This window comes from Garra rufa, chromosome 17 (genome assembly GCF_049309525.1).
Source record: "Garra rufa chromosome 17, GarRuf1.0, whole genome shotgun sequence".
Classification (NCBI taxonomy): domain Eukaryota; kingdom Metazoa; phylum Chordata; class Actinopteri; order Cypriniformes; family Cyprinidae; genus Garra; species Garra rufa.
The window spans coordinates 13,049,798-13,074,109 of NC_133377.1; the positions used below are offsets into that span (position 1 = coordinate 13,049,798).

Here is a 24,312-nt window from a genome sequence, read left to right on the forward strand (position 1 = left end):
GGCTCTTCGAACACGGGTTTAGTCTGAAGTCTACTCACTCCCTAGTTCTGGCCATCCGGGTATCACGGACACTCTCCAACTGCTCCGCAATCGCTTCTGGTGGCCTTCTCTATGCTCCGACACCATTGCCTATGTCAACAACTGTAGAGTATGTAATACCTCCAAGGTCCCTCGACAACTGCCCGCTGGCCTTCTTCAACCGCTACCCATACCTCAACGTCCTTGGTCCCACATAGCCATCGATTTCATTACTGATCTTCCACCCTCCAACGGTTTCACCACCATCCTCTCCATCGTGGATCGCTTCTCCAAGGGCTGCAGGTTCGTTCCGCTACATAAACTACCCACTGGCATGGAGACTGCTGAGATTCTCTATAACTCAGTATTCAGATTCTACGGACTACCGGAGGACATTGTGTCAGACCGCGGACCCCAGTTTACCTCTTGTCTCTGGTCCAACTTCTTCCGCCTCCTTGGGGTTAACATCAGCCTCACCTCCGGCTACCATCCGGAGTCCAACGGTCAGGCAGAGAGATTGAACCAGGAGTTGACCCGCTTCCTCTGTCACTGACACGGTCTCTGTGGCTCCCTCTGACCGTCGCCAGCGGGAACCTTCACCGGAGTTCTAGAACTATCTTTCCCAGCATTCCTCGTACCGCGGTCTTCCCAAAGTTTTGTAGTTATGTTTACAATCCTGAGCGTTTTCATATCGGACTGCATACCCGCTGCCAACCGAACTGTTTATCCTTTGATTGCACGATTGCCGCCTGCCTTTTATCGACCCATGCCTGTTATTCAGATTATCCCTTCTGCCTGGACTCTAACAAACTCTTCCGGTCTGTCTACGTTGTCCCAGTCCGCTGTTATTGACCCTTGCCTGTTACCGTTGTGTTTGTTTAATAAACCGTTGCAAATGGATCCAACGTCTCCGGATTCTGCCATGACTTCCTCACACTAAGTTGTCCAAATACACAAAAATGCTGAAAAACCAAAGAATTTGTGGGACCTGAAGGATTTTTTTTCTGAAGAACAGCAGGCAGTTTAACTGTTCAGGACAAACAAGGGACTCATGAACAACTTTCACTAAAGAAAAAAACACAGCTGTGGATCATCTGAGGTAACAACACAGTATTAAGAATCAAGGGGATGTTAACTTTTGAACAGAGTGATTTTTATAAATTCAACTATTATTTTCTCCTGTGGACTACATGTAAAATTATTTTATGTAAAATATCAAATTCAGTACTAAACAAGAAAACATGAATTTTGTATAATCCCTCTTATGTTGGTAAAATAATTCACATTTTGCAGATTCTGAAAGGGGGATGTAAACTTTTGACCTCAACTGTAGGCTTACTTCCATTTTAAAGAATAAGGTGGATATGTCTGAAGTTATAAAGTCAGAATTGCAAGACATAAACTCATTATTTTGACTTTTTTTCTCAGAATTGCGTACATACAAATCACAGTTGTGAGAAATAAAGTCAGAATTGGGAGATAACTTGCAATTCTGGCTTTTTTTCTCGTGAATGCGAGTTTGGATCTCGCAATTCTGACTTTTTTCTCACAATTGCGAGTCCAGCTTATATAAAAAAACAAGATGTTCAGAGAATTGCAAGTTTATATCTTACAATTATGATTGAATAACTCAGTTCTGAGAAGAAAAAGTTACAACTGCAAGAAAGCTGCAATTTTGTGAAAAAAAATTCAGAATTGTGAGTTATTTCTTATTCTGACTTATTTCTCAGAATCAAATTTATTTTTCAGAAGAATTAAATTATGTCTCGCAATTCTGACTTTATAACTCGCAATTGCAAATAGCAAATTTGAGAAAAAACATCAGGATTGTGACCTTTTTCTTTTTTATTCAGTGGCAGGCTTCCTTAAGTAACAGAATTAAACATTTATCCAGTTGTAAACACTGTATTTATACTGTTATTGCTGTATAAAAAATATTGTAGAGATATTAACTTCATTCCAGCATTTATTAACTTTATTAGTGAGTGATGTGAAGCTGACCATCTTAAAACAAACCATACCTAATGACTGAATACATTTTTTAAAAAATATCAATCATTAAGGAACACCAAAATAGCAAAACATTGTCACGTACAATACAGAATAATCAATTATTAATAAAATGAAAGAAAACACTCAACTACAGTTAAAACTAAATCTTGTTTGAAACAAACACTTCAGCAGTAAAAGTAAGAGTGCTTTAATAATTAGACATGATTGCCAGTGGCATTGTAATTGCGTTTCCTCATGAGCATGTGATCAGCCGTAGATCTTCTTGCATGTGATAAGGTACTCTGGATAAGCCTGTGTGTCGTTGAAGATGACGAATAGAGTCGGGGAGCCGATCTGATCCGCCACGCTGTGGTATCTGACGGGAATGTCAGAGGTCTCCTTGAGCGGGGCAGTTTTGTAGTCATATTTGCCCACGGTGAAGTCTCCGGTCAACACTCTGGCCACAAAAATAAACTTGTGCCCATCCGCATTGGGAGGAGAGTAGGTGTCTGAAACAGACAGTGCGGCGTTAACCGCAAAATACACACCTTGACCATACACAGTGGCTGTAAGAGAGAGGAAAAAAAGAGAAGATTAATTTGTCATTGATGCACCATTATAGTTTTTGTTAATATTGTGAATTAGGTTTGAATTTTTCCATATTTAGATCCCTTAAAGCAGTGGTTCTCACTATTTTTTTTTCATGAGAGCCGCACTTATACTTTTACCGCAAAGCATCAAAAGTTACATCCTTTCATAAATTGACCATTTATACACTTTTTAACCTCAAATGCTCATCTTGTCTAGCTCTGCAATGCGCATTGCAGAGCTAGACAAGACAAGACGAGCATTTGAGGTTAAAAAGTGTACAAATTATCAATTTGTTTAGAAAATAACCAATCGTTTCGCTAGATAAGACCCTTCTTCCTCGGCTGGGATCATTTAGATCCCTTTGAAGCTGCGTTTAAGCTGCATTTTGGAAGTTCAAACTTGGGGCCACCATGGAGAGAAATTCTGAAATGTTTCCCTCAAAAATATAATTTCTTTATGACTGAAGAAAAAAAGACATGAACATATTTGATGACAAGGGGTGAGTACATTATTTGTACATTTTTGTTCTGGAACTGAACTAATCCTTTAAGTGGCAGGGGTATATTTGTAGCAATAGCCAAAAAAAAACACTGTATGGGTCAAAATTGTCGATTTTTCTTTGCCAAAAATCATCAGGATATTAAGTAAAGATCATGTTCCATGAAGATATTTTGTAAATTTCCTACCATAAATATATCAAAACTTAATTTTTGAATAGTAATATGCATTGCTAAGAACTTCATTTGGACAACTTTGAAGGTGACTTTCTCAATATTTAGATTTTTTTTTGCACCCTCAGATTGCAGATTTTCAAATATTATCCTTTACGAACAAACCATACATTAGGCCGAGGGTCACAAATGTGTTTTATTTCAAGTAATTCAAATGTTTCTGGTATTAGTTTTAATTTTAGATTACTTTAAAGGTTGTATCAGCGATTTCTAGCCTAAAACATAAAGTGTCAAATTCAGCTGACCTTTCTTCACGATCCGCTCGCTGCCTGCCCCATAAATTGTCTGTGAAAAAACCGCGTCTCTCTGGTCAGCCTAGGGTCCGAGATATGCCAAAAAAACAATCGGCACTACCAACCTTTCCACAGATAAACAAACAGTGTTCCAACCAATCAGCGTCAGGGGTTTGGTGTTGTGGACTTTCCTACTGGTGCAGGGATGTGAGGGAGGCGGAGCGAAAGTCCACAACACCAGACCCCTGACGCTGATTGGTTGGAACACTGTTTGTTTTGCTGTGGAAAGGTTGGTAGTGCCGATTGTTTTTTTTGGCATATCTCGGACCCTAGGCTGACCAGAGAGACGCGTTTTTTTCACAGACAATTTATGGGGCAGGCAGCGAGCGGATCGTGAAGAAAGGTCAGCTGAATTTGACACTTTATGTTTTAGGCTAGAAATCGCTGATACAACCTTTAATAACTCAGCTATAATGTTAAATGTGATGCAGTGAAGCAAATGACTGATTCACAGCATAGTACCGTTTTTCCCGCAGAAGCTCCTGTTGAAGCCGTGAATGCAGATCTCTTTGACGCTGGTCTCACTGGTGCCGTGGTAGAGGGTTCGCTCAACCTGCGACTCTGAGGAGCTCCGCTCAATACTGACCTTTTTCAGCCTGTACTGGTCATGCAAGAGTCTATTCATCAGCTTATCAACCTGAAAACATCACCAGAGTCAGTGTGACCAATATCAGACAACCAAGAGCATTTCCAAAGCAGATAATCATTCCTAACCCACAATTCGATGTGTAAATGTTTTGATTCCAAACATAACAGTAAATTCACAGTCTTCACTTTGTTTTCACTGTTACTTCGTTTAATAATAAAGAATATAACTTTGGTTTACAAACTGTGTTGTTTCATCAGTTAATCACATTAGCACTCGGCTAACATATCCACCACTATTGTTTTGTTATGTTTTTACAGTTTAGTAGCTAAACTTTAGCTGTGGGCACGATTCGCTTGGATAAGTGTAAAACAAAATGTTTTTATGAAATTATTTCAAGAATGGATTGGAGCACAATATCATTGTTTTATGTAAAGGTGTATTAGGGTTGCCAGGTTGTCACAACAAAACATACCCAATTGCTACTCAAAACTAGCCTAATCGCATTTTAAAGGGGGGTCCCATGTCGAAAATCGCATTCTGGGATGTAAAATACACGCTTTTTGTCAGGGTTCCCCTGGTAAATTTGCATTCCAGGGGCTAAATATGACGTTATTGGAGTCGCTTCAACCCACGGACATCAAAAACAACCACTGACTTGGCAACACAGATGGTAGCGCTCAAGTACTCCTCTCTGTGCCAATCACAACAGGTTTGGCCAGCTGACCAATCAGAGCAGAGCAGGCTTATAGAAGCGAGGGGTTTACAGACATTACGCTCATTTAAACGAACCGTTTTGAAATCATTGACAAATGACTGTATTTTCCGAGAAAATGGCAATGTTTTCTGACCTTTGCATTTCAATCAGTATTGGGACACTTAAAAAAACCATATGACCTACTCTTTAATGTCTTGCTCATAGAAAAAAAACTCTGAACTACACATGCACTGACGGACCCTGTGCACATGCACTGTGTGACCGTATTAAATCGTACCTTGATGATTTTGATTTTGTTGTGGTTGTCCTGAAGGGTGTCATAGAAATCTTTGACCACATTCTGAAACTCATCAGAATCTACATCCACTGGACAGACTTCAGGCAAGCTGGACACCAGACTGTAATCTTCATCTGAAAAATAAACATCATATACACTTGTCAAGATTCTGGCTTGTGCTCTGTTTTTTCTACATGGACTTTTAAGTTGCGTCCTGTCTGGTCTTTGTAGTCAGTGTGTAGTTCAGGTGGTCCAGGTGTGTCTTGTCAGCTTGTTACCCTGGCTGTATCCGAAATCGCCCCCTATACCCTATTTACTATTCCCTACATTAGTCCGCTCGTACAGTTCACTTGAAGGAGTGAATGAAAACTCGTGAGTGAATTCGGACACTAAGTGCACCGGAAGGACTGCCGCTTTTGCATAGTATTGCTTACTGTTTAACAATCATTTAAAACGGACAGTTCGAGTAGTAAGATTAAAGGATTTATCTTGAACTATGTCAAGGAGTTTACGTATAAACCCTGGTTAAACAATTTAATAATCAATTTACAACGAATTTATACCTGTGTTGTAGGCTGTATTACGCAGTGGAGGAGCGCGTCGTAAAATGAACAGATGGATGATTCAGCTGCGGGCGCCATTCTCTGGAGAGACGCGGGAATTCAGTCGGCGTGCGACTCTCACAGTGCATTATGGGTTATCTCGAGCTGTTGAGCGTACATCGGTTGTACACTCGTTTTTGCGGTGCATTGTGGGATTGAACGAGTGCACTCGGGAACGTTCACTATGGTTTCGAACACCACTTAAAATGGCTGTTCCCTCAAATAGTGCCCTATTTGAGGGTATAGGGGGCGATTTCCTGTGTGTTTTTCAATCCCTGAGTTTCCTGTGCTCAGTCAGGTCTTGTCTTGTGTTAGATGTTATGTTGGCTGCCTCTTGTGCCTGTTTCTTGGTTCTTTGTCCTTAGATGCTGCATTTGGATCCTACTCTCCCTCGTCTCTGATTTTCACCAACACCATTTCTATAAGGGCTATGTTGTACAATGTACAGATAATTTACCATCTTGTCATCCAAAATGTTTTTGTCTTTCTTTCTTCAGTCGTAAATAACTTACTGTTTCTTGGGGAAAACATTTCTCCATATAGTGGACTTCTGTGGTGCCTGTGATTTTGAACTTCCAAAATGCAATTTCAATGCAGCTTCAAAGGGCTCTAAATGATTCCAGCCAAGGAAGAAGGGTCTTATCTAGCGAAACGATTGGTTATTTTCTAAAATTAAAAAAAATTCAATTTCTATACTTTTTAACCTTAAATGCTCATGAGATGGAAGTTTTTCGACATACCCTAACTGTCTTAAACCAGAGTCCACAGAGTATGCATACACATCGCAGTGCTAGACAAGATGAGCATTTAAGGTTAAAAAGTATAGAAATTGTATTTTTTTTTTTTTTTTTAGAAAATAACCAATCGTTTCACTAGGTAAGACCCTGCTTTAGAGCCCTTTGAAGCTGCATTAAAACTGCAGTTTGGAAGTTCAAAATCGCACCATAAAAGTCCACTATATGGAGAATATTCCTGAAATGTTTTCCTTTAAAAAACATAATTTCTTTTATGACTGAAGAAAGAAAGATATGAACATCTTGGATGACAAGATGTTAAATTATCTGTCAATTTTTGTTCTGGAAGTGAGTTTTACCTTTAAAGCTTCTCCTATTATGCCATTTCGAATATTGCCTTTCATGTGGTGTGTAATGTAGCTGTATGTGAATGCAAAAAATCAGCAAAGTTGTAAATAAAGTTATTGTCTTCCAAAATAAAGAATTGACTCTGAACAGCCTGAACGAGTCGAGAAAGGAGGGTTTTAGAGAGACTGAATCTTTGAACTGCTTTAAACGAATCATTTGGAAATCATTGGAAAATGAGGTGATAATAAATTCATATTTTGAGAAAGCGAAAAAGCGTTTTTTGACCTTGCATGCATGTAAACCTATTTTAGGAGGCTCCCAAAACAATATTAGAAACCTTCAAAATGGCATCGTACGGGCACTTTAATGTCATTAATTACAAAAAAAAAAATCCCACAAATAATCTCTTGAACAGTAACGGGTGCGGTAACATGCTCAGATAAATTTCAAGGATGAAATCCAGTCATTTCAATAGGAATCTGTGTGATTGGGAGATTCACATGAGGATGAAAAAGTTCCCTATGTTGGGTTATGTAAGCATACCACACTGGCCAAAAGAAAGCTTCTTGCTTGGAAAGTGACTTCTGTGTGAAAATTAAACCTCTTTTTTCCAACTACATCAACCACATCTTTACAAGGAATACTTCAACAATCAAAGCAAGTCAAGCTGGAAGTGTCACATTCCCAAACCACACTAACAGATAACACAGGAGCACTTTAGTTCAGGCACCAGTTCTCACTATTAACTAGTTGCTTACAAGCTGATTATTAGTACTTATAAAGCACATGTTAATGCTTTATTGTGCATGGCCATATTTTAGATCACTTAATTTGTTCTCATGCCTAAACTTAACAACTGCCTTACTATTAATAAGCAGCAAATTAGGAGTTTCCTAATGCAAAAGTCATAGCTAAAGTGCCAAACTAAAGTGTGACTGATGGTTTTGAGATCCATCTTTTCACACCGAGGACAACTGAGGAAATCATTTGCAACTATTACAGAAGGTTCAAACATTCACTGATGCTTCAGAAGGAAACACAATGCATTAAGAGCCGGGGGTGAAAACTTTTGAACAGAATAAGGATGTGTACATTTTTCTTATTTTGCCTAAATATCATATTTTTCTTCATTTAGCACTGCCCTTCAGAAGCTACAGAAAATACTTACATGTTCTCCAGAAGACAAAATAAGTTCAGTTTACCCTGATCTACAAATTCAAAGGCTCTTAATGCATGTTTTTTCGTTCTGAAGCATCAGTGAGTATTTGAACCTTCTGTAATAGTTGCATATGAGTCCCTCAGTTGTCCTCAGTGTGAAAAGATGGACCTCAAAAATCATACAGTCATTGTTGAAAAGGGTTCAAATACACAACATGCTGGAAAATCAATACATTTGGTTTAACTTTTCAGGACAAACAAGACTAAAGAAGACTAAACAAAAAAAACACAGATGTGGATCATTCAGGTAACAACACAGTATTAAGAATCAACTTTTGAACGGGTCAATTTTATAAATTCAACTATTATTTTCTCTTGTGGACTATATGTAAACATCTTTTATGTGAAATATCGTATTCAGGTCAGTGCTAAATAAACAATAACATATATTTTGTACGATCCTTCTTATTTTGGTAAAATAATGAACATTCTGCAAGGTGTATGTAAACTTTTGACCTCAACTGTATATGTATAACCCATGACAGAAAGACTGTAGGCCAGATACTGAGATACTTCAATATATTAAAGTCATAATATACATTTTTGTAATTTCCTTTGGCTGGCTCAATAATTTTAAAAAGTGTTACATAATTTAACATTTTTTTAAATGTTATGCAGTTAATTGTTAATAATTTGACTTACATTTTCTATCAATTGACAAGATCAAATCAACAACTGACAAAATTAAAGGACTTATTTTTTATTTATTGATTGATTAATTGTTTTTTAAATACAACTTACAAACTAAATCATTTAAAAAATTACAATTATTAGATACTTTAATCATCTCAAATGATTTTGAGGGATTTTCTCAGCAAATATGACTGATTTTGGAATTTGATTAATCAGCATATGTGTAATCAACATGACATGAATTGAACATGAACATAAATTTCATGAACCAATTAGCATATCATGTATAATTAGTACAATGTGACTATTTATTCTATTTAATAAATTCTTTATTATTCTATTCATTAAAGGCTACACATTAAATAGCCTTATATTACTATCTGAAAAAGATGTTATGTCTGTAAACCATTATGAAGAACTATTTGTGACCCTGGACCACAAAAAAATTCATAAGTAGCATGGGTATATTTATAGCAATAGCTAAAAATACATTGTATTGGGTCAAAATTATACATATTTATAATTATTTTATGCTAAAATAATTGGTATATTAAGTAAAGATTACGTTCCATGAAGATATTTTGTAAATTTCCTACCGTAAATATATCAAAACTTAATGTTTGATTAGTAATATGCATTGCTAAGAACTTCATTTGGACAACTTTAAAGACAATTTTCTCAATATTTAGATTTTTTTGCACCCTCAGATTCCAGTTGTATTTCAACCAAATATTGTCCTATCCTAACAAACCACACACCAGTGGAAAGCTTATTTATTTAGCTTTCATTTCATTTTATTTATTTCATTTACTGGTTTTGTGGTCCAGGGTCACATTTCGTCTGTTTTTTAAGGGGAGACACTGCAGGCAAAAACACTTTTTTTTAATGCACCTGTCCAGTTTGAGATTTTGGGCTTTTTGGTTTTTCATAAAGTGTTTTTTCAGACTAGTGGAAAGAAAACACCCAAAAGACACTGTTAAGTGTTTCTTTTATAGCACTTTATCTATTTGTGTCAATAGATTTCAATTACAATACATATTTTTATAATTTTCTCAAAATGATTTTTTTCTCCTACACTGAGCCATAAATCTTCACTTTAGTAACACTTACACACACCAAACTTTACATTTTTATTTCTGACTATATCCTGAAGGTTTTTAGAAAAGGATTTGTTCATATATAATTTGCTTGATTAACATTTTATTCCCCAAAAAAACTGCAAAAAATCTATCGTTTTCTGCCTGTTCTAAGTATTTTCTGCATTATGGAGTGACAAAATGAGAAAAACGGTAAAAACGTTTGACTCTAATATGTCAAAAAAGTTAAACAATTGAAACTGACTTCATCCAGTGTTTAGATTTTTGTACTAGAAATGTATGCAAATTAGCGCATATTCCATTAAACATTGTCTCATTTGCATATTGAAACCTAACATTTGACAAAACTTGTGATACAAAAAAAGTTTGCAATTATTAATGTAATCAATCAACTGATTAAGTAAGGTGATAACTATTAGTTAATTTTTTTAACCTCTTCACCTGCAGTGTCTCGCCTTATGATAGCAATGATAGCAAAGTCTGGCATCAGCAACAAAAACAGTGTAGTCTCACTTTGGGGATTTGATTATTTCATAGGTTTATGTAATTCAACTTAATTTGTACCTGCTCCATCTGTGTACAAATCCTCAGCGCTCAGCATTTTCCGTTTAATAGGCACAGATTTCCCGGACGCCAAACTGTGCTCTTCCATCTTCTCAAAGTCGATGCTGTACGGCTGATTGTTGAACAGAATATCGATCTTCTTCTGCTTCATCTTCCAGGCGTTCTCGATGAACACCGTTGCTTCCGGCGAATACGGGACGGCCTTCGATGAGGAGCCCTGCTCGTACCAAACCCACTGTATGCTCTTCACGATTTCAGCATCCTTCATCATGTTCTCTGTCCTTCTCAGGACGTTCTTCAGGTCTTTCACGGCCTCTTCAACGTAATCTTTAAAGCCGGAGAGGACGGCGGTGGTGCCCTGGATGCTGATTTCGACAGCATGCTTTCTTTTAATGAGCTCTATGCATCTTTTCTGATGGGAGGAGAGTTTCCGCAGGCTCTTGTTCTCGACTTTCTCCTCACACTGTCTCAGTCCAACCTTCTTGCCCAATGCGATGTCCACTCGTACAAGATCATGGTTGTAGTTTGCGAACACACAGATCTCAGCTTTATTGGCTGACACGATGGCGTCTTGCAAGGACATTTCATAGGCTCTCTCCAGCTGCGAGTTCTCCTCGTTTGGCATGGAGTCTTTCTTGGAGAGTTCAAGAGCTTTAAGGAAGTCGTCTGCGTCTGATCTTCGGCTGTCCTCCATTGACATCTGAATGGCCAACAGGAGGCTTGCGTCTTCGTCGAGGTCGCAGACGTTTGTGGATGTGGTGGGGCTCTGGAGGTCATGGTCCTGCAGTGATTGGGGTTGGTCGGCGTTTTCTTCTGCCTCTGCTAAGGTTTCTTGGCCGGAATACAGATCTAAAGGTTCAATGTCCGTGGATGCTAAACTAGAAGGCTGGGGGTTCAAATCGCTGCCAATGACTGCCAACATCTTCTTAGCCTCTTCAATACGAGCTGAGTGACAGAAAACCTCAGTAAGCAACCACTGCGGTTCAACAAAAACCAATGGATTATCAATGAATTTAGGGCCCTATGAAATCTGTTTGAATTATCCTAGACTCCTTTTTAATGATTAAATTAAGTGTTATTAATCAAATGCATGATTAATTAAAATCATGACATGTATACAATTTAATATCAATGTATAAAAAATTGAACAAAAAGTACATTTTTATTTTTCCAAAATTCAATTTTTGCATTTTAATTTTTTGTAATTTAGTTTTCCTTTCCGTTAAAATTTTTCTGGACCCTTTTTTTAATGGTAAAATAATCAAAAAGCATGCATGCATAATTAAAATCATGAAACTTATGCAATTTAACATAAATTTAGGGCCCTAAAATATGTTTTATTTTTCCCAAATTCTTTCCATTTTAATTTGGTTAAAAATATGGTTAAATTAAGTGTTTTTAATAAAAAAGCATGCCTAATTAATACAATTATAAAACTGATACAATTTAACATCAATTTAATAAAGGTTGAACAAAAATGACATTTTTAGGGCCCTATGAAATATTTTTTTTTTTTTTTTTTTTCAATTTAAATTTTTCTGGATTTAGTTTTTTCCATTTACATTTTTTCTGGGCTCCTTTTAATGATTAAATTACATTTTAATAAATAAAAAGCATGCCTAATTAATTAAAATCCTAAAACTTATACAATTTAACAGAAATTTATTAAAAGTTGAACAAAGAGTACATTTTTAGAATATATAAAATATGTTTTATTTTTCTCAAATTCCTTTTTTTGCACTCCTTTTTAAAGTTTACATAAATTGTATTAATCAAAAAGCATGCCTAATTAATTAAAATCATGAAACTTGTACAATTTAACATCAATTTATTAAAAGTTTAACAAAAATGACATTTTTAGAGCCCTTTTTAATGATTAAATTAAGTGTTATTAATCAAATGCATGATTAATTAAAATCATGACATGTATACAATTTAATATCAATGTATAAAAAATTGAACAAAAAGTACATTTTTATTTTTCCAAAATTCAATTTTTGCATTTTAATTTTTTGTAATTTAGTTTTCTTTTCCGTTAAAATTTTTCTGGACCCTTTTTTTAATGGTAAAATAATCAAAAAGCATGCATGCATAATTAAAATCATGAAACTTATGCAATTTAACATAAATTTAGGGCCCTAAAATATGTTTTATTTTTCCCAAATTCTTTACATTTTAATTTGGTTAAAAATATGGTTAAATTAAGTGTTTTTAATAAAAAAGCATGCCTAATTAATACAATTATAAAACGTATACAATTTAACATCAATTTAATAAAGGTTGAACAAAAATGACATTTTTAGGGCCCTATGAAATATTTTTTTTAGTTTTTTTTTTTTCCAATTTAAATTTTTCTGGATTTAGTTTTTTCCATTTACATTTTTTCTGGGCTCCTTTTAATGATTAAATTACATTTTAATAAATAAAAAGCATGCCTAATTAATTAAAATCCTAAAACTTATACAATTTAACAGAAATTTATTAAAAGTTGAACAAAGAGTACATTTTTAGAATATATAAAATATGTTTTATTTTTCTCAAATTCCTTTTTTTGCACTCCTTTTTAAAGTTTACATAAATTGTATTAATCAAAAAGCATGCCTAATTAATTAAAATCATGAAACTTGTACAATTTAACATCAATTTATTAAAAGTTTAACAAAAATGACATTTTTAGAGCCCTTTTTAATGATTAAATTAAGTGTTATTAATCAAATGCATGATTAATTAAAATCATGACATGTATACAATTTAATATCAATGTATAAAAAATTGAACAAAAAGTACATTTTTATTTTTCCAAAATTCAATTTTTGCATTTTAATTTTTTGTAATTTAGTTTTCTTTTCCGTTAAAATTTTTCTGGACCCTTTTTTTAATGGTAAAATAATCAAAAAGCATGCATGCATAATTAAAATCATGAAACTTATGCAATTTAACATAAATTTAGGGCCCTAAAATATGTTTTATTTTTCCCAAATTCTTTACATTTTAATTTGGTTAAAAATATGGTTAAATTAAGTGTTTTTAATAAAAAAGCATGCCTAATTAATACAATTATAAAACGTATACAATTTAACATCAATTTAATAAAGGTTGAACAAAAATGACATTTTAGGGCCCTATGAAATATTTTTTTTAGTTTTTTTTTTTTCCAATTTAAATTTTTCTGGATTTAGTTTTTTCCATTTACATTTTTTCTGGGCTCCTTTTAATGATTAAATTACATTTTAATAAATAAAAAGCATGCCTAATTAATTAAAATCCTAAAACTTATACAATTTAACAGAAATTTATTAAAAGTTGAACAAAGAGTACATTTTTAGAATATATAAAATATGTTTTATTTTTCTCAAATTCCTTTTTTTGCACTCCTTTTTAAAGTTTATATAAATTGTATTAATCAAAAAGCATGCCTAATTAATTAAAATCATGAAACTTGTACAATTTAACATCAATTTATTAAAAGTTTAACAAAAATGACATTTTTAGAGCCCTTTTTAATGATTACATTTAGTGTTACTAATCAAAAGGCACTCCTAATTAATTAAAATGATGAAATATGGCCCTACAAATATTAGTTATATTTTTCCAAATTTTTAATTTTTGGGAAATAAAAATGTCCCTAGTGTTTTCCATTTTAATTTTACTGGACTTATTTTTAAGGGTTAAATTAAGTAGTATAAAATCTAAAAGTGTATCTAATTAAGCGAAATCATGAAACTTATACAATTTAACATAAATTTATTAAAAGTTGGACAAAAATTACATTTTTAGGGCCCTATGAAATGTGTTTTATTTTTGAATGCATAAAACAACTTGATTTATTACAATTAACTTTTACAAAAGCCCTATGAACGTGTGTTGTGTACTTTACTTTTTTATTTTTATTTGTAATCAAATGAAAGTTAAACAAACCAATCAAAGGTGGCTTAGTATTAAAATAAAAACATGGAAGAACCATAGTGTGATTATTCCTTAAAATATTGAGTTTTAATAATTGTATTAGTAATAGTAGTTGTAGTAGTAGTACGTACAATCTACTGTACAATAGTAACATATTTTTAGAAACACAATTTCTTCAAGTTAAACCAAACTTTTATTTTGACGGGTTGCCATGAGGATCCTGAAGTTTCTGTGTGTATATGACACGACGATAATTTTACTCAAATAAAAAGGTAAAACGCTCATGAAGTGACTCTCAGAGCAGTTCTGGGGATGTTGTTTATATATTTATGATTTCATTTATTTAGACTGGATTCTGCGATTCTGTCCATGTTTTCCACCTTGCGAAATCATAGGGCCCTAAATCATTGTATTTCATGAGTGCATTTAAAGAGTCTAAGCCCACTTATAATTCAACGACCAGTAAAGAACCAATCAGGCAAATGATGTATAATGACCTGAAGTGCGTGCATCAGTAGAGTCACGTCCATTGGGGACTGCAGCAGTGAAGTCCTGAATGGAATTTGCAGAGGAACTTTTCTGGAAGTTCTGACAAGTTGTCATTTTCCATGCCAGCTCCAGTATGTCCTGTGGAAAGCACAAATACAATCAACCCTAAAGTATTATTGAGTATTTGAGATATGTCAGGATAAAGACCAAGCCTGGTTATGTTACATCATCTTCTAGAGGCTCCCAGTGGACTTTGGCCATGTCGATAAAGACTTCGAACTTTGCTGTCATCTCTCCCAATATGCTGACACCCTCCTCCTCCAGCAAGAAGCGGGAAATGCCAGGCTGGGTCACCACAATGGTCTTTGTAAAGACTGAGCCGATAATAGCACTTAATAATTCTGCCGCCGATTGGCACACACTCCAATCCCCCTGAATCTGCAAATGAAATTAAGAGATAACTATTTAAAAAAAACATTTAAAGACAATGACCACACAGTTCATCCTTCTCACTTTAGTCCAAGCCTGCATTTATTTACAGTAAAAGCAATAATGTTGAGAAATATTTTTACTGTTTAAAATAACTGCTTTCTATTTAAATATATATTTAAAAATGTAGTTTATTCCTGTGATCAAAGCTGAATGCTTTAAATTGATCAAAAGTGATGATAAACACATTTATAATGTTACAAAAGATTTCTATTTTAGATAAATTCTGTTCTTCTGACCTTTCTATTCATCAAGAAACCTGAAAAAAATCTACTCAGCTATTTTCAACATAATATTTTTTTGAGCAGCAAATCAGAATATAAGAATGATTTCTGAAGGATCATGTGACTGGATTAATGATGCAAAAAAATTCAGCTTTGAAATCACAGGAATAAGTTACATTTTGAAATATATTCATGTAGAAATTGTCAAAATATTTCAAACTTGTACTGTTTTTGTACTTTAGATCAAATAAATGCAGGCTTGGTGAGCAGAAGAGACTTCTTTAAAAAACATTACAAATCTTGACTGGTAGTGCAGGAATTATGAGAAAAACAATTCTATTATATGAAATATATTTTAAAATGATCACCCTCCCACGCAATACTGATATTGAGATATAGAGACTATTTTTGATTAATTTTTTACTATTAAGATGTAATTTATTTATATTAAATACACTTTTATATTACAGTATTATATTAGCAAATATTATATATTTATTTTTTATTTTTAATAATGTAGTTTCTTAATTCATCATTTTTACTTATGTTCTAAAGAATGCACAATTCAGTACAAATTTATCCTATATACTAAATAGCATTATTTCTGATTACTCATGTATTAAAAGTAATTTTGTATGAACATAAAAATACTTTTAAACATGATTAAACCATTTTTACTTTTAGAAATTATTTTGTGAATAACTTCATATTTGAACGTATAATTTTAAATCAAATTTAAATTTACAATTAAGTTGTAAATCAAATTTTACAATTCTTTATTCAAAGGTTTGAGGTCAGTAAAAAAATTTGTGCTCATCAAAGATGCATATATTCGATCAAAATACAGCAAAAACAGGAATATTGGTAAATATTATTACAATTTAAAATAATTGTTTTTTATCTAAATATATTTAAAAATGTAATTTATTCCTGTGATACAAAGCTGATTTTTACTCCAGTCTTCTGTCACATGATCCTTCAGAAATCATTCTAATATGATGATTTAATTCTTAAGAAGCATTTCTTATTATTAATGAATATTATAATAATAAATGTTGAAAAGAACAGTATTTATTTTGAAATCTTTGATAACATTAAATGTCTTTACTGTAACTTTTAATCAATTTAATGCATCCTTGCTGAATAAAAAGCCTTCATTAAAAATCTGACCCCAAACTTTAGAACATTGGTCTGAATGTTGATTAATACATTTAAAAATGAAAGCAAACTCAGTAACTAACACTCAATCCATCTCCAGAGTCCAGTGGGAACAGGATGACCTCTCCCATGTCTGCCATTAGATCCTGATGATGGAGTTGCAGGAATTTAAGCATTCCTGGTTCCATAGACAGAACGGTCTCCTTCTGTTGCGGTATTGTGCTGAGAAACGCAACTATCTTTTCTTGATTGTTCTTTTCCATCCCTGTCAGGGTGACAGCAGTAATCGCTCCACCAGCGTCAGACAATTTGGCATTGCAGAAAGCCAGAGACCCCAGAAGATCAGTCCACTCCGTTGAAGAGAGCATGCTCTCGCACTCTTTGGCTATGGGCACAGTGATCTCTGATATTTGAGACTTTATCAGCGCTTGGGCCTGTTTGGCGGCGCTATGGGACAAAGACGTTACAGTGACCGTACAGCCTGAAATGCTGTAGACTGAAGGTATGCTTTTCAAAGACGAATTCAGCCTGGTTTTAACATCCTCCCGTCCGAGGAACTCAGCTTTGAGTTTGTCGTATTTCTGGTGATCCTGCGCAACATCAGTCAGAAACTGCAGAATTTCATTTTTAAGTCTTTCGACCTCAATTTGGTCTGGACCTTTGATTTGGACGCCATCTTTTGCTAGACTGACGGCAAATTTGGGACGATCTTTTTTGAGTTTCTCGAGCAAATTACTCAAACTGAGCAGATGATGTTTAGTGGCGTCAGGCACAGATACAAAGCTTACACATTCCTTCTGGATAGCAGTAGTGGTATTTGCTACATTTGCGGTGTTGTCCGTGACTGGAGCATTGTGTACTAAACTGGCGCTCGCCAATGGGACGGAAACTGTCGGGCTTTGGGGTAAGACCGTCTGTGTTTGGTTCATCCCATCTGTTAATGAACTCTGTGTATCTTGAACACTCACAGGTGACTGATCCTCCACAGCATGCAGGAAATCAAAGTACGGCTGCACTACTAAATCTGTATTGTCCAAATTATGGGTGTTCTGGAGAATGCAGTCCACAGCTGTGAAAGAAAAAGCTCAATTCAGATTCAGGACTTTAAAACAGAGACTTCAGGGAAGAGCCTAAAAAAACATGTTGGCTTACATTTCACATCCTTGAAGGAAACTTTAGCACGTCCATTAGCTAGCATGGTAACTGCTAGGACGTCAGCACCTCCAGCACGACTACTCCCGAAGTAGAGCTCCAGCATGTCCTCTTTGAGGGTAGGAGACAGATTGGCCACCAAAATGGAGTCTGTGGATTCGACCTGCTCCAGAGTGACTGTTGCTCCATTTAGAGTCTTCTTGGAAACTTCGTCTTTAAGTGTCTGGAAATCTATGGAATCACATAGATAATGACAAAGCAATTAGGACAAACGTACTACAGATTATTATCATGCATTCATGCTTAGGGATGTAACGATATCTCACAATACGATAATATCACAATATGAAGTACACAATACATTTATCGTGATGTTTAAGGGGGTGTCCAATGTGTGTTTTATGCATGTTAAGTTATTTACACCGCTAAAGCGTTGGATTCTCATGGTAAACATGGCTAAAGTTAAAAAAAAAATGATTTGGATGTAAAACAGAGTGCTTCTGTGCCATATACACACTTCTGGGTTTCTTACAAGTTTTGGATAGTTTTTCCGATCATGTTTCTTCATGATGTACTTAAAGGGTAGAACTCCTTGTATGGGCATTTCTCCCGAAAGCGTGCACCTACACACATGGGCCAGAGCGAGCGCAAAAGCGTGCCCATCAACGTGCTTTATTCGGCTGCACTGCTGCACGGAAATCACTCGGGAAGAATGTCTCTAAAGAAGTGTGGTTTTGGTTGTAAGGCAAAGATAACCTTGCTCAGCTTCCCGGAGAACCCAGTATTACCTGAACAGTAGATGCAGTTTTTCTGGGCAGTAACTGAGATTTGCAAGTGTGTTGGTTGATGAACGTTTCATAAACAAGGCCCAGCTCAACGCTGGATTTGCACATTGTTTGATACTGAAAAATGGAGCGGTCCCAGATATAAAAGGTCCTGTTCATGATTCTGAACTACAGATGGTAAGTGAAACAGCATCAAATGTATGTTTTGTTGGCAATGGGCACACACTCGCTTCTCAATCTTTAGCTTCGCCCATGGCGCATCCCCAGGAGCTCGGCTTTTTTCGGAGAGAATCGTACAGCTGTATCTTTCTTTCGTAAATATGATTAAACTAAAGATTTTTTGGAGATATAAAGGACGCAATACTACTCTATAGGTACTTAAGATTAACATGAGATTGGGTGAAACTGTGTGTTATGCCCCCCTTTAAAAAAAGACAAATGAAGACTTGGGGAAAAAACTACATTTTGTACATTTAAAGGTAAATTCTTTTATCTAATGCATTTTGAGAGTTCAAAATTAAGAACTCTAATCCATGTTCTTAACTAAGAAACTATCTAAGGGCTTTAACTAAGAAATTTTATATTATTGTTATGGTAACACTTTACAATAAGGTTCATTAGTTAAACATTAACTAATGTATTAACTAACATGAACTAACCATGAACAATACATTTGTTACTGTATTTACTAATCTTTATTAACATTAGTTAACGGAAATACAGTTGTACATTGTTTGTTCATGTTAGTTCACACTGCATTAACTAATGTTAACAAAATTTTAATAATGTATTAGTAAATGTTGAAATTAACATTAACAAAGATTAATAAATGCTGTATAAGTGCAGTTTATTATTAGTTCATGTTAACTAATGTGGTTAACTAATGTTAACTAATGAACCTTATTGTAAAGTGTTACCATTGTTATTACTATGACAGTAACAGCCATGTATTGTAAAACAACTGCACTGTAAAATAAATGAAAATGAATATTTCATGGGTATATTTTTTGTTCTTTACACTACAGTAGGGAAATTACAATACTTCTTTCCTAATTTCTACACTAGAAAGAGATTTTTTGAATTTGGACTGCAGTACATTACCCACTTAAACCTACCACTAGCTGTCAGCAATTCATACTGCACTTTTAAGCTTTTATTTTGACGGAAACAGCAGTAGAGCTTTCATTTTAGAGGAAAACCCCAGCTTCAGTTTAAACAGGCTTACGAAAACATGTCTCACTACAAATCTAGAGAAAAGCTGTAATCATCTGCTGCGAAAATAAAGCATACATGGTTTCCAAATGCACACTAAAGTCACAGCACATGCAATAAACAAGTTCACTGCATTCATTCACTGTGAACAGAGGAACCACAGGTGTAGAGGAACACATTAACATGAACATCATCTTGCGAAACTTGTTTTGCTTGAGAGCTAGCTTACGATCACCTGGACTGTGATGTATTTCATTCAAATAAACACCACTTGGCATTATATTTTGTAATGTAATGTGAAGACACTTGTGGCTAAAGTGTGGTTAAATGTGGTTAAAGTGTGCAGTGTATTTTCTGTATGTAATGCTGATATATAGATGAGCTACAAACCTGTGTCTAAAGGGGTTTTTAGGTGTACAAGGACCATGTCCTTGCTCGGAGATGGATACAGGATGAAATCTGTTTCACAACCCATTCCAGTAATATTTTCCACAAAAAGCTCCACATGGTCCAGTGAAGTCTGTGGATTGAGCCCTTTCAGCAGCAGTTTTCCAGGGTCCTTTGGAGGTTTCCTCCGCACTGTCAGTGTAGTTTTCTGCAGGACATGGGTCTTGGAGACAACTCTGGCAGCAGCTAGTGTAAGAGAACCAAGAGTTTTGCTCTTGTACAGTCAAGCCCGAAATTATTCATACTCCTGGGAAAATCTGACTTATAGTTAACTTTTAGTCTACCAGCAAGTTTTTTTTAAACCAGAAATGACACAGGCTTCACCCAAAAGATAAGACGACGATATACAAGAGGTATCATTGTGGAAAAAAAATATTACTCAGCTTTTATTTACATTTGAACAAAAAGTGACATGTCCAAAATTATTCATACCCTTTGCAAACTGTCACAGTCTGTGGGAAAATCCAAAGTTCTATACCATTCCAAATAGTCCAAGCTGTTCTAAAGCATCCTAATTACCCTGATTCACTGGGAACAGCTGTTTTAATCAACTCAACAAGTGAAAAACAGAAGCTCTCTGCTGTTGGTTTGTGGACAGTCATGGCTAAGACAAAGGAGCTCACTGAGGATCTGCGGCTGCGCATTGTGGCTGCTCACAAGTCAGGAAAGGGCTATAAAACCATATCTAAATGTTTTGAAGTTCCAGTGGCTACAGTGTTACTAAAAAGTTACAAAGTATTACTAAAAAATACTTTCGCACTGTGAAAAATCTCAGAGGATGTGGTCAGAAGCCAAAAGTGACACCTGTGCTGGCCAGGAGGATAGTGAGAGAGATAAAAAAAGAATCCAAGGATCACCACCAAGGCCATCCTGATGAATCTGGGCTCTGCTGGTGGCGACATCTCAAGGGAGACAGTCCAACGGACACTGAACACCGCTGGGTTCAACTGACACAGACCAAGGAGGACACCATTTCTCCAGATAAGACACGTAAAAGCTCGCTTGGCCTTTGCAAATGCTCATCTGGACAAGAAGAAGACTTCTGGTCTTCTGTTTTATGGTCAGATGAAACAAAAATGTAATAGTTTGGCCACAATGATGTAGCCTTCATTTGGCGTCAAAAAGGAGAAGCCTTCAACCCTAAGAACACCATCCCCACTGTCAAACATGGTGCTGGGAACCTAATGTTTTTGGGGTGTTTTTCAGCCGGTGGACCAGGGAACCTAATCACCTTGGGCACCAGTGGACATTTCAGCACGACAACGACCCAAAACACACAGCAAAAGTGGTGAAGAAATGGTCAGCAGACAAAACATTAACATTTTGCAGTGGCCCAGCCAGAGTCCTGACTTAAATCCAACTGAGAATCTGTGGAGGGAGCTAAAGATCAGGGTGATGGCAAGGAGACCCTCCAACCTGAAAGAGTTGAATAATTTTGGACATGCCACTTTTTGTTCAAATTTTTTCCACAATGATGCCTCTTGTATATCATCTGATTATCTTCTGGGAGACGTCTGTGTCATTTCTAATCAAAAAAAACTTGCTGGTTGAATAAAAGTAACTTTAAGTCAGAATTTGCCAGGGGTATGATTCATTTCGGGCTTGACTGCATGCTTGTAATACTGTTTTTATTTATTTTTTTAATGTAATCTATTTAGTGCATTTTTCTTACTTTCAGCATCTTCAAAAACCACCAACGCATGGTTTCCTTGTTTCTCTAAAGAGACCAAGTTTCCTCCACCAGATCGTCGCTTGTTATCAAGGTAGAGAGACAGAAGGTCTAAGTCGAAATCATCAGGAATATCCAAAATCTCCAAACTCCGCTCCTCCAGGCTGCTCTCAGCCATTCTGACAAAACAGGAAACACACATGAAGTATGAAGTCAAGCCGGTTGAGAGTAACTGACATACCAGCAAAACCTCATGTGAGGCTACTGCACTGAAATAAAAAAAATAAAAAATAAAATGGTGAAACTGTTGTTATTGATGCGTTTACAGGCTTTTCCTTTCTTTTTTTTAATAAAATGGAAATATTTTCATAAGATTCACCCAGCTTTCTATGTTCCAGTGTCTCTTTTTTGGATTGCTTTTGGTGTTTTATATATTACAACAATGCATTTACATTTTTTTTTTTTTTTTTACAAAAGTTGTGTATAAGCTTATCAATAAAGATTTAATTGCAAGTGGATGTAATTTGTTTTTTGTTATTGATTCTGTAGACAGTACTTGCAGCCAGACAAAGCAAACGTCAGTTTGAGCAACATTTTTCAATTCAACACTGTTCCCAACAACCTCCCTGAGACACAAAGAAATAACGGATGCAATCGTGTTTCCCATGACCACTGTTGCAAAATACGAGTTAATAACTCATCCAAACATACAACATTATTTCATTATTTTTTCATTACACTGCAAAAATGTTTTTCTTACTTAGATTTTTGTCTTGTTTCCAGCCAAAATATCTAAAATTCTTAAATCTAGAAGGAATTTCTTGAGGAGTAAACATTATTTTCTTGTTTTCAGAAAAAAACTGGCAAAAGTGAAGTTATTTTTGCTTAGAACAAGCTAAATAATCTGCCAATGGGGTAAGAAAAAAGTCTTATTTCAAAAAGAAAACAAGATTATTTTTCTTACCCACTGGCAGATTATTTTGCTTGTTTCAAGCAAAAACACACTTAATTTTGACTTGTTTTTTTGCAAGAAAAGCATTTTTTTGCAGTGTACATTTATTTAAATTTAAATCAAAGTTCATTATGTCTTATTTTACTGCTATTTGATAACCTAATGTTCAGGGGTAAATCTTTTAAATAAAAAATTCTCCAGAATCGTGAGAGAATCGTGATCTTTATTCTAAGCAAAAAAAAAAAAATTGTGATTCTCGTTTTATTCAGAATGGTGAATCTCTAGTAAGTGGATGTAATAATCTCATTATAAATGGAAATCTTTAGTTCTGTGAGATAGATAGATAGATAGATAGATAGATAGATAGATAGATAGATAGATAGATAGATAGATAGATAGATAGATAGATAGTCATTAAATATAATTAGAAATCTAAATTAGAAATTAGAAATCTATCTTATTTAATGACTATCTATATGTCTATCTGTCTATCTATCTGTCTATCTATCTATCCATCTCACACAACAAAAGATTTCCATTTATAACAAGGTTATTACTTCCATTTTTAGATTGCTTTTGGTGTTTTATATATTAAAACAATGTATTTACATTTTTACAAATGCTGTGTATATGTATGTAATAATCTCATTATGAATGGAAATCTTTTGTAGATAGATAGATAGGTAGATAGTCATTAAATAGAATTAGAAATAATAAGCAATTATAAATCGAAATAGTTTGCTATTAGATGTTGTAAACGTGTTACAAATGTAAATCTTGTGTCGTGTAACAATAAACCCAACACTGAGAAAGAGAAACTGAAAGGGTGAGGCTCATATGAGGATCATAACTTACAGGAACGCATTAATATCCATAATACAAAGACTGATATAAACTGTGCACGACATAGTTTGAGCAATACTTGCATAATTACAATATTGACAGTTAAGTTCAGCAGGCTTACCTGAAACATGAACATTGACTGGCAACTGCTGCTGCTCTGACTCGCCACTTCCTGCTTTGAGACGATCAACAACACTGCTGTACTGACACAGGTGACAACAACAGAAAAACATTATAGAGATTCAGATAATGAATTATATTAGTGAATAAATATGTATAACACTACAGCAAAAATAATGACATAAATACTAAAGACGTATTAATAACAGACACACTTTCAAACAATTATTTAAAACAAAAATACTTAATCTTAAAGTAAATCTGCGAGATTACCTACGGTTGCTGATTAAATATATGTTTAACGCCGTCTATCCAGTTTCAGAAGTTTTCGCCGCCATCTGAAATACATGCGGAATATAATAAAAGTCCCTGATAAACTAGTAACTGCGCAAAATTGTAAGCTCCTCCCACTTGTGTTCGACGAGTCATTGGTTTCAACCAATTGCATCGTTTGTTACTGCGAT

The 24,312-nt window shown here is 34.8% G+C and overlaps 1 protein-coding gene across 2 annotated transcripts; it reads right to left on the reverse strand.

Annotated features, from left to right (window-relative positions):
• Positions 1-1,971: 1,971 nt before the first annotated feature.
• On the reverse strand, positions 1,972-24,204 carry parp10 (poly(ADP-ribose) polymerase family member 10). Of its 2 annotated transcripts, none has more exons than XM_073821819.1 (12): positions 24,122-24,204; positions 23,850-23,926; positions 21,937-22,112; positions 20,208-20,450; positions 17,821-18,051; positions 16,752-17,737; positions 15,023-15,235; positions 14,806-14,935; positions 10,403-11,347; positions 5,207-5,340; positions 4,088-4,262; positions 1,972-2,576 (listed from the first exon to the last, which is right to left on the reverse strand). In XM_073821819.1, the coding sequence occupies exons 3-12, from the start codon at positions 22,109-22,111 to the stop codon at positions 2,278-2,280; spliced, it is 3,531 nt and encodes a 1,176-aa protein (XP_073677920.1). In that variant the 5' UTR covers position 22,112; positions 23,850-23,926; positions 24,122-24,204; the 3' UTR covers positions 1,972-2,277. The 2 variants fall into 2 exon arrangements, with proteins under 2 accessions (XP_073677920.1, XP_073677921.1); XM_073821820.1 differs by having other exon boundaries at positions 23,850-23,931; positions 24,122-24,193.
• Between the last annotated feature and the right edge of the window lie 108 nt (positions 24,205-24,312).

Bases quoted from the DNA above. Each gene is read 5' to 3' on its own strand.
- parp10 (XM_073821819.1), bottom strand. From the start codon at position 22,111: ATGGCTGAGAGCAGCCTGGAGGAGCGGAGTTTGGAGATTTTGGATATT. The intron at 18,052-20,207 runs GTTTGTAGCTCA...GTGATTCCATAG, and splicing joins AAAAACCCCTTTAGACACAG to ATTTCCAGACACTTAAAGAC. The intron at 4,263-5,206 runs GTACGATTTAAT...TGATGTTTTCAG, and splicing joins ACAAAATCAAAATCATCAAG to GTTGATAAGCTGATGAATAG.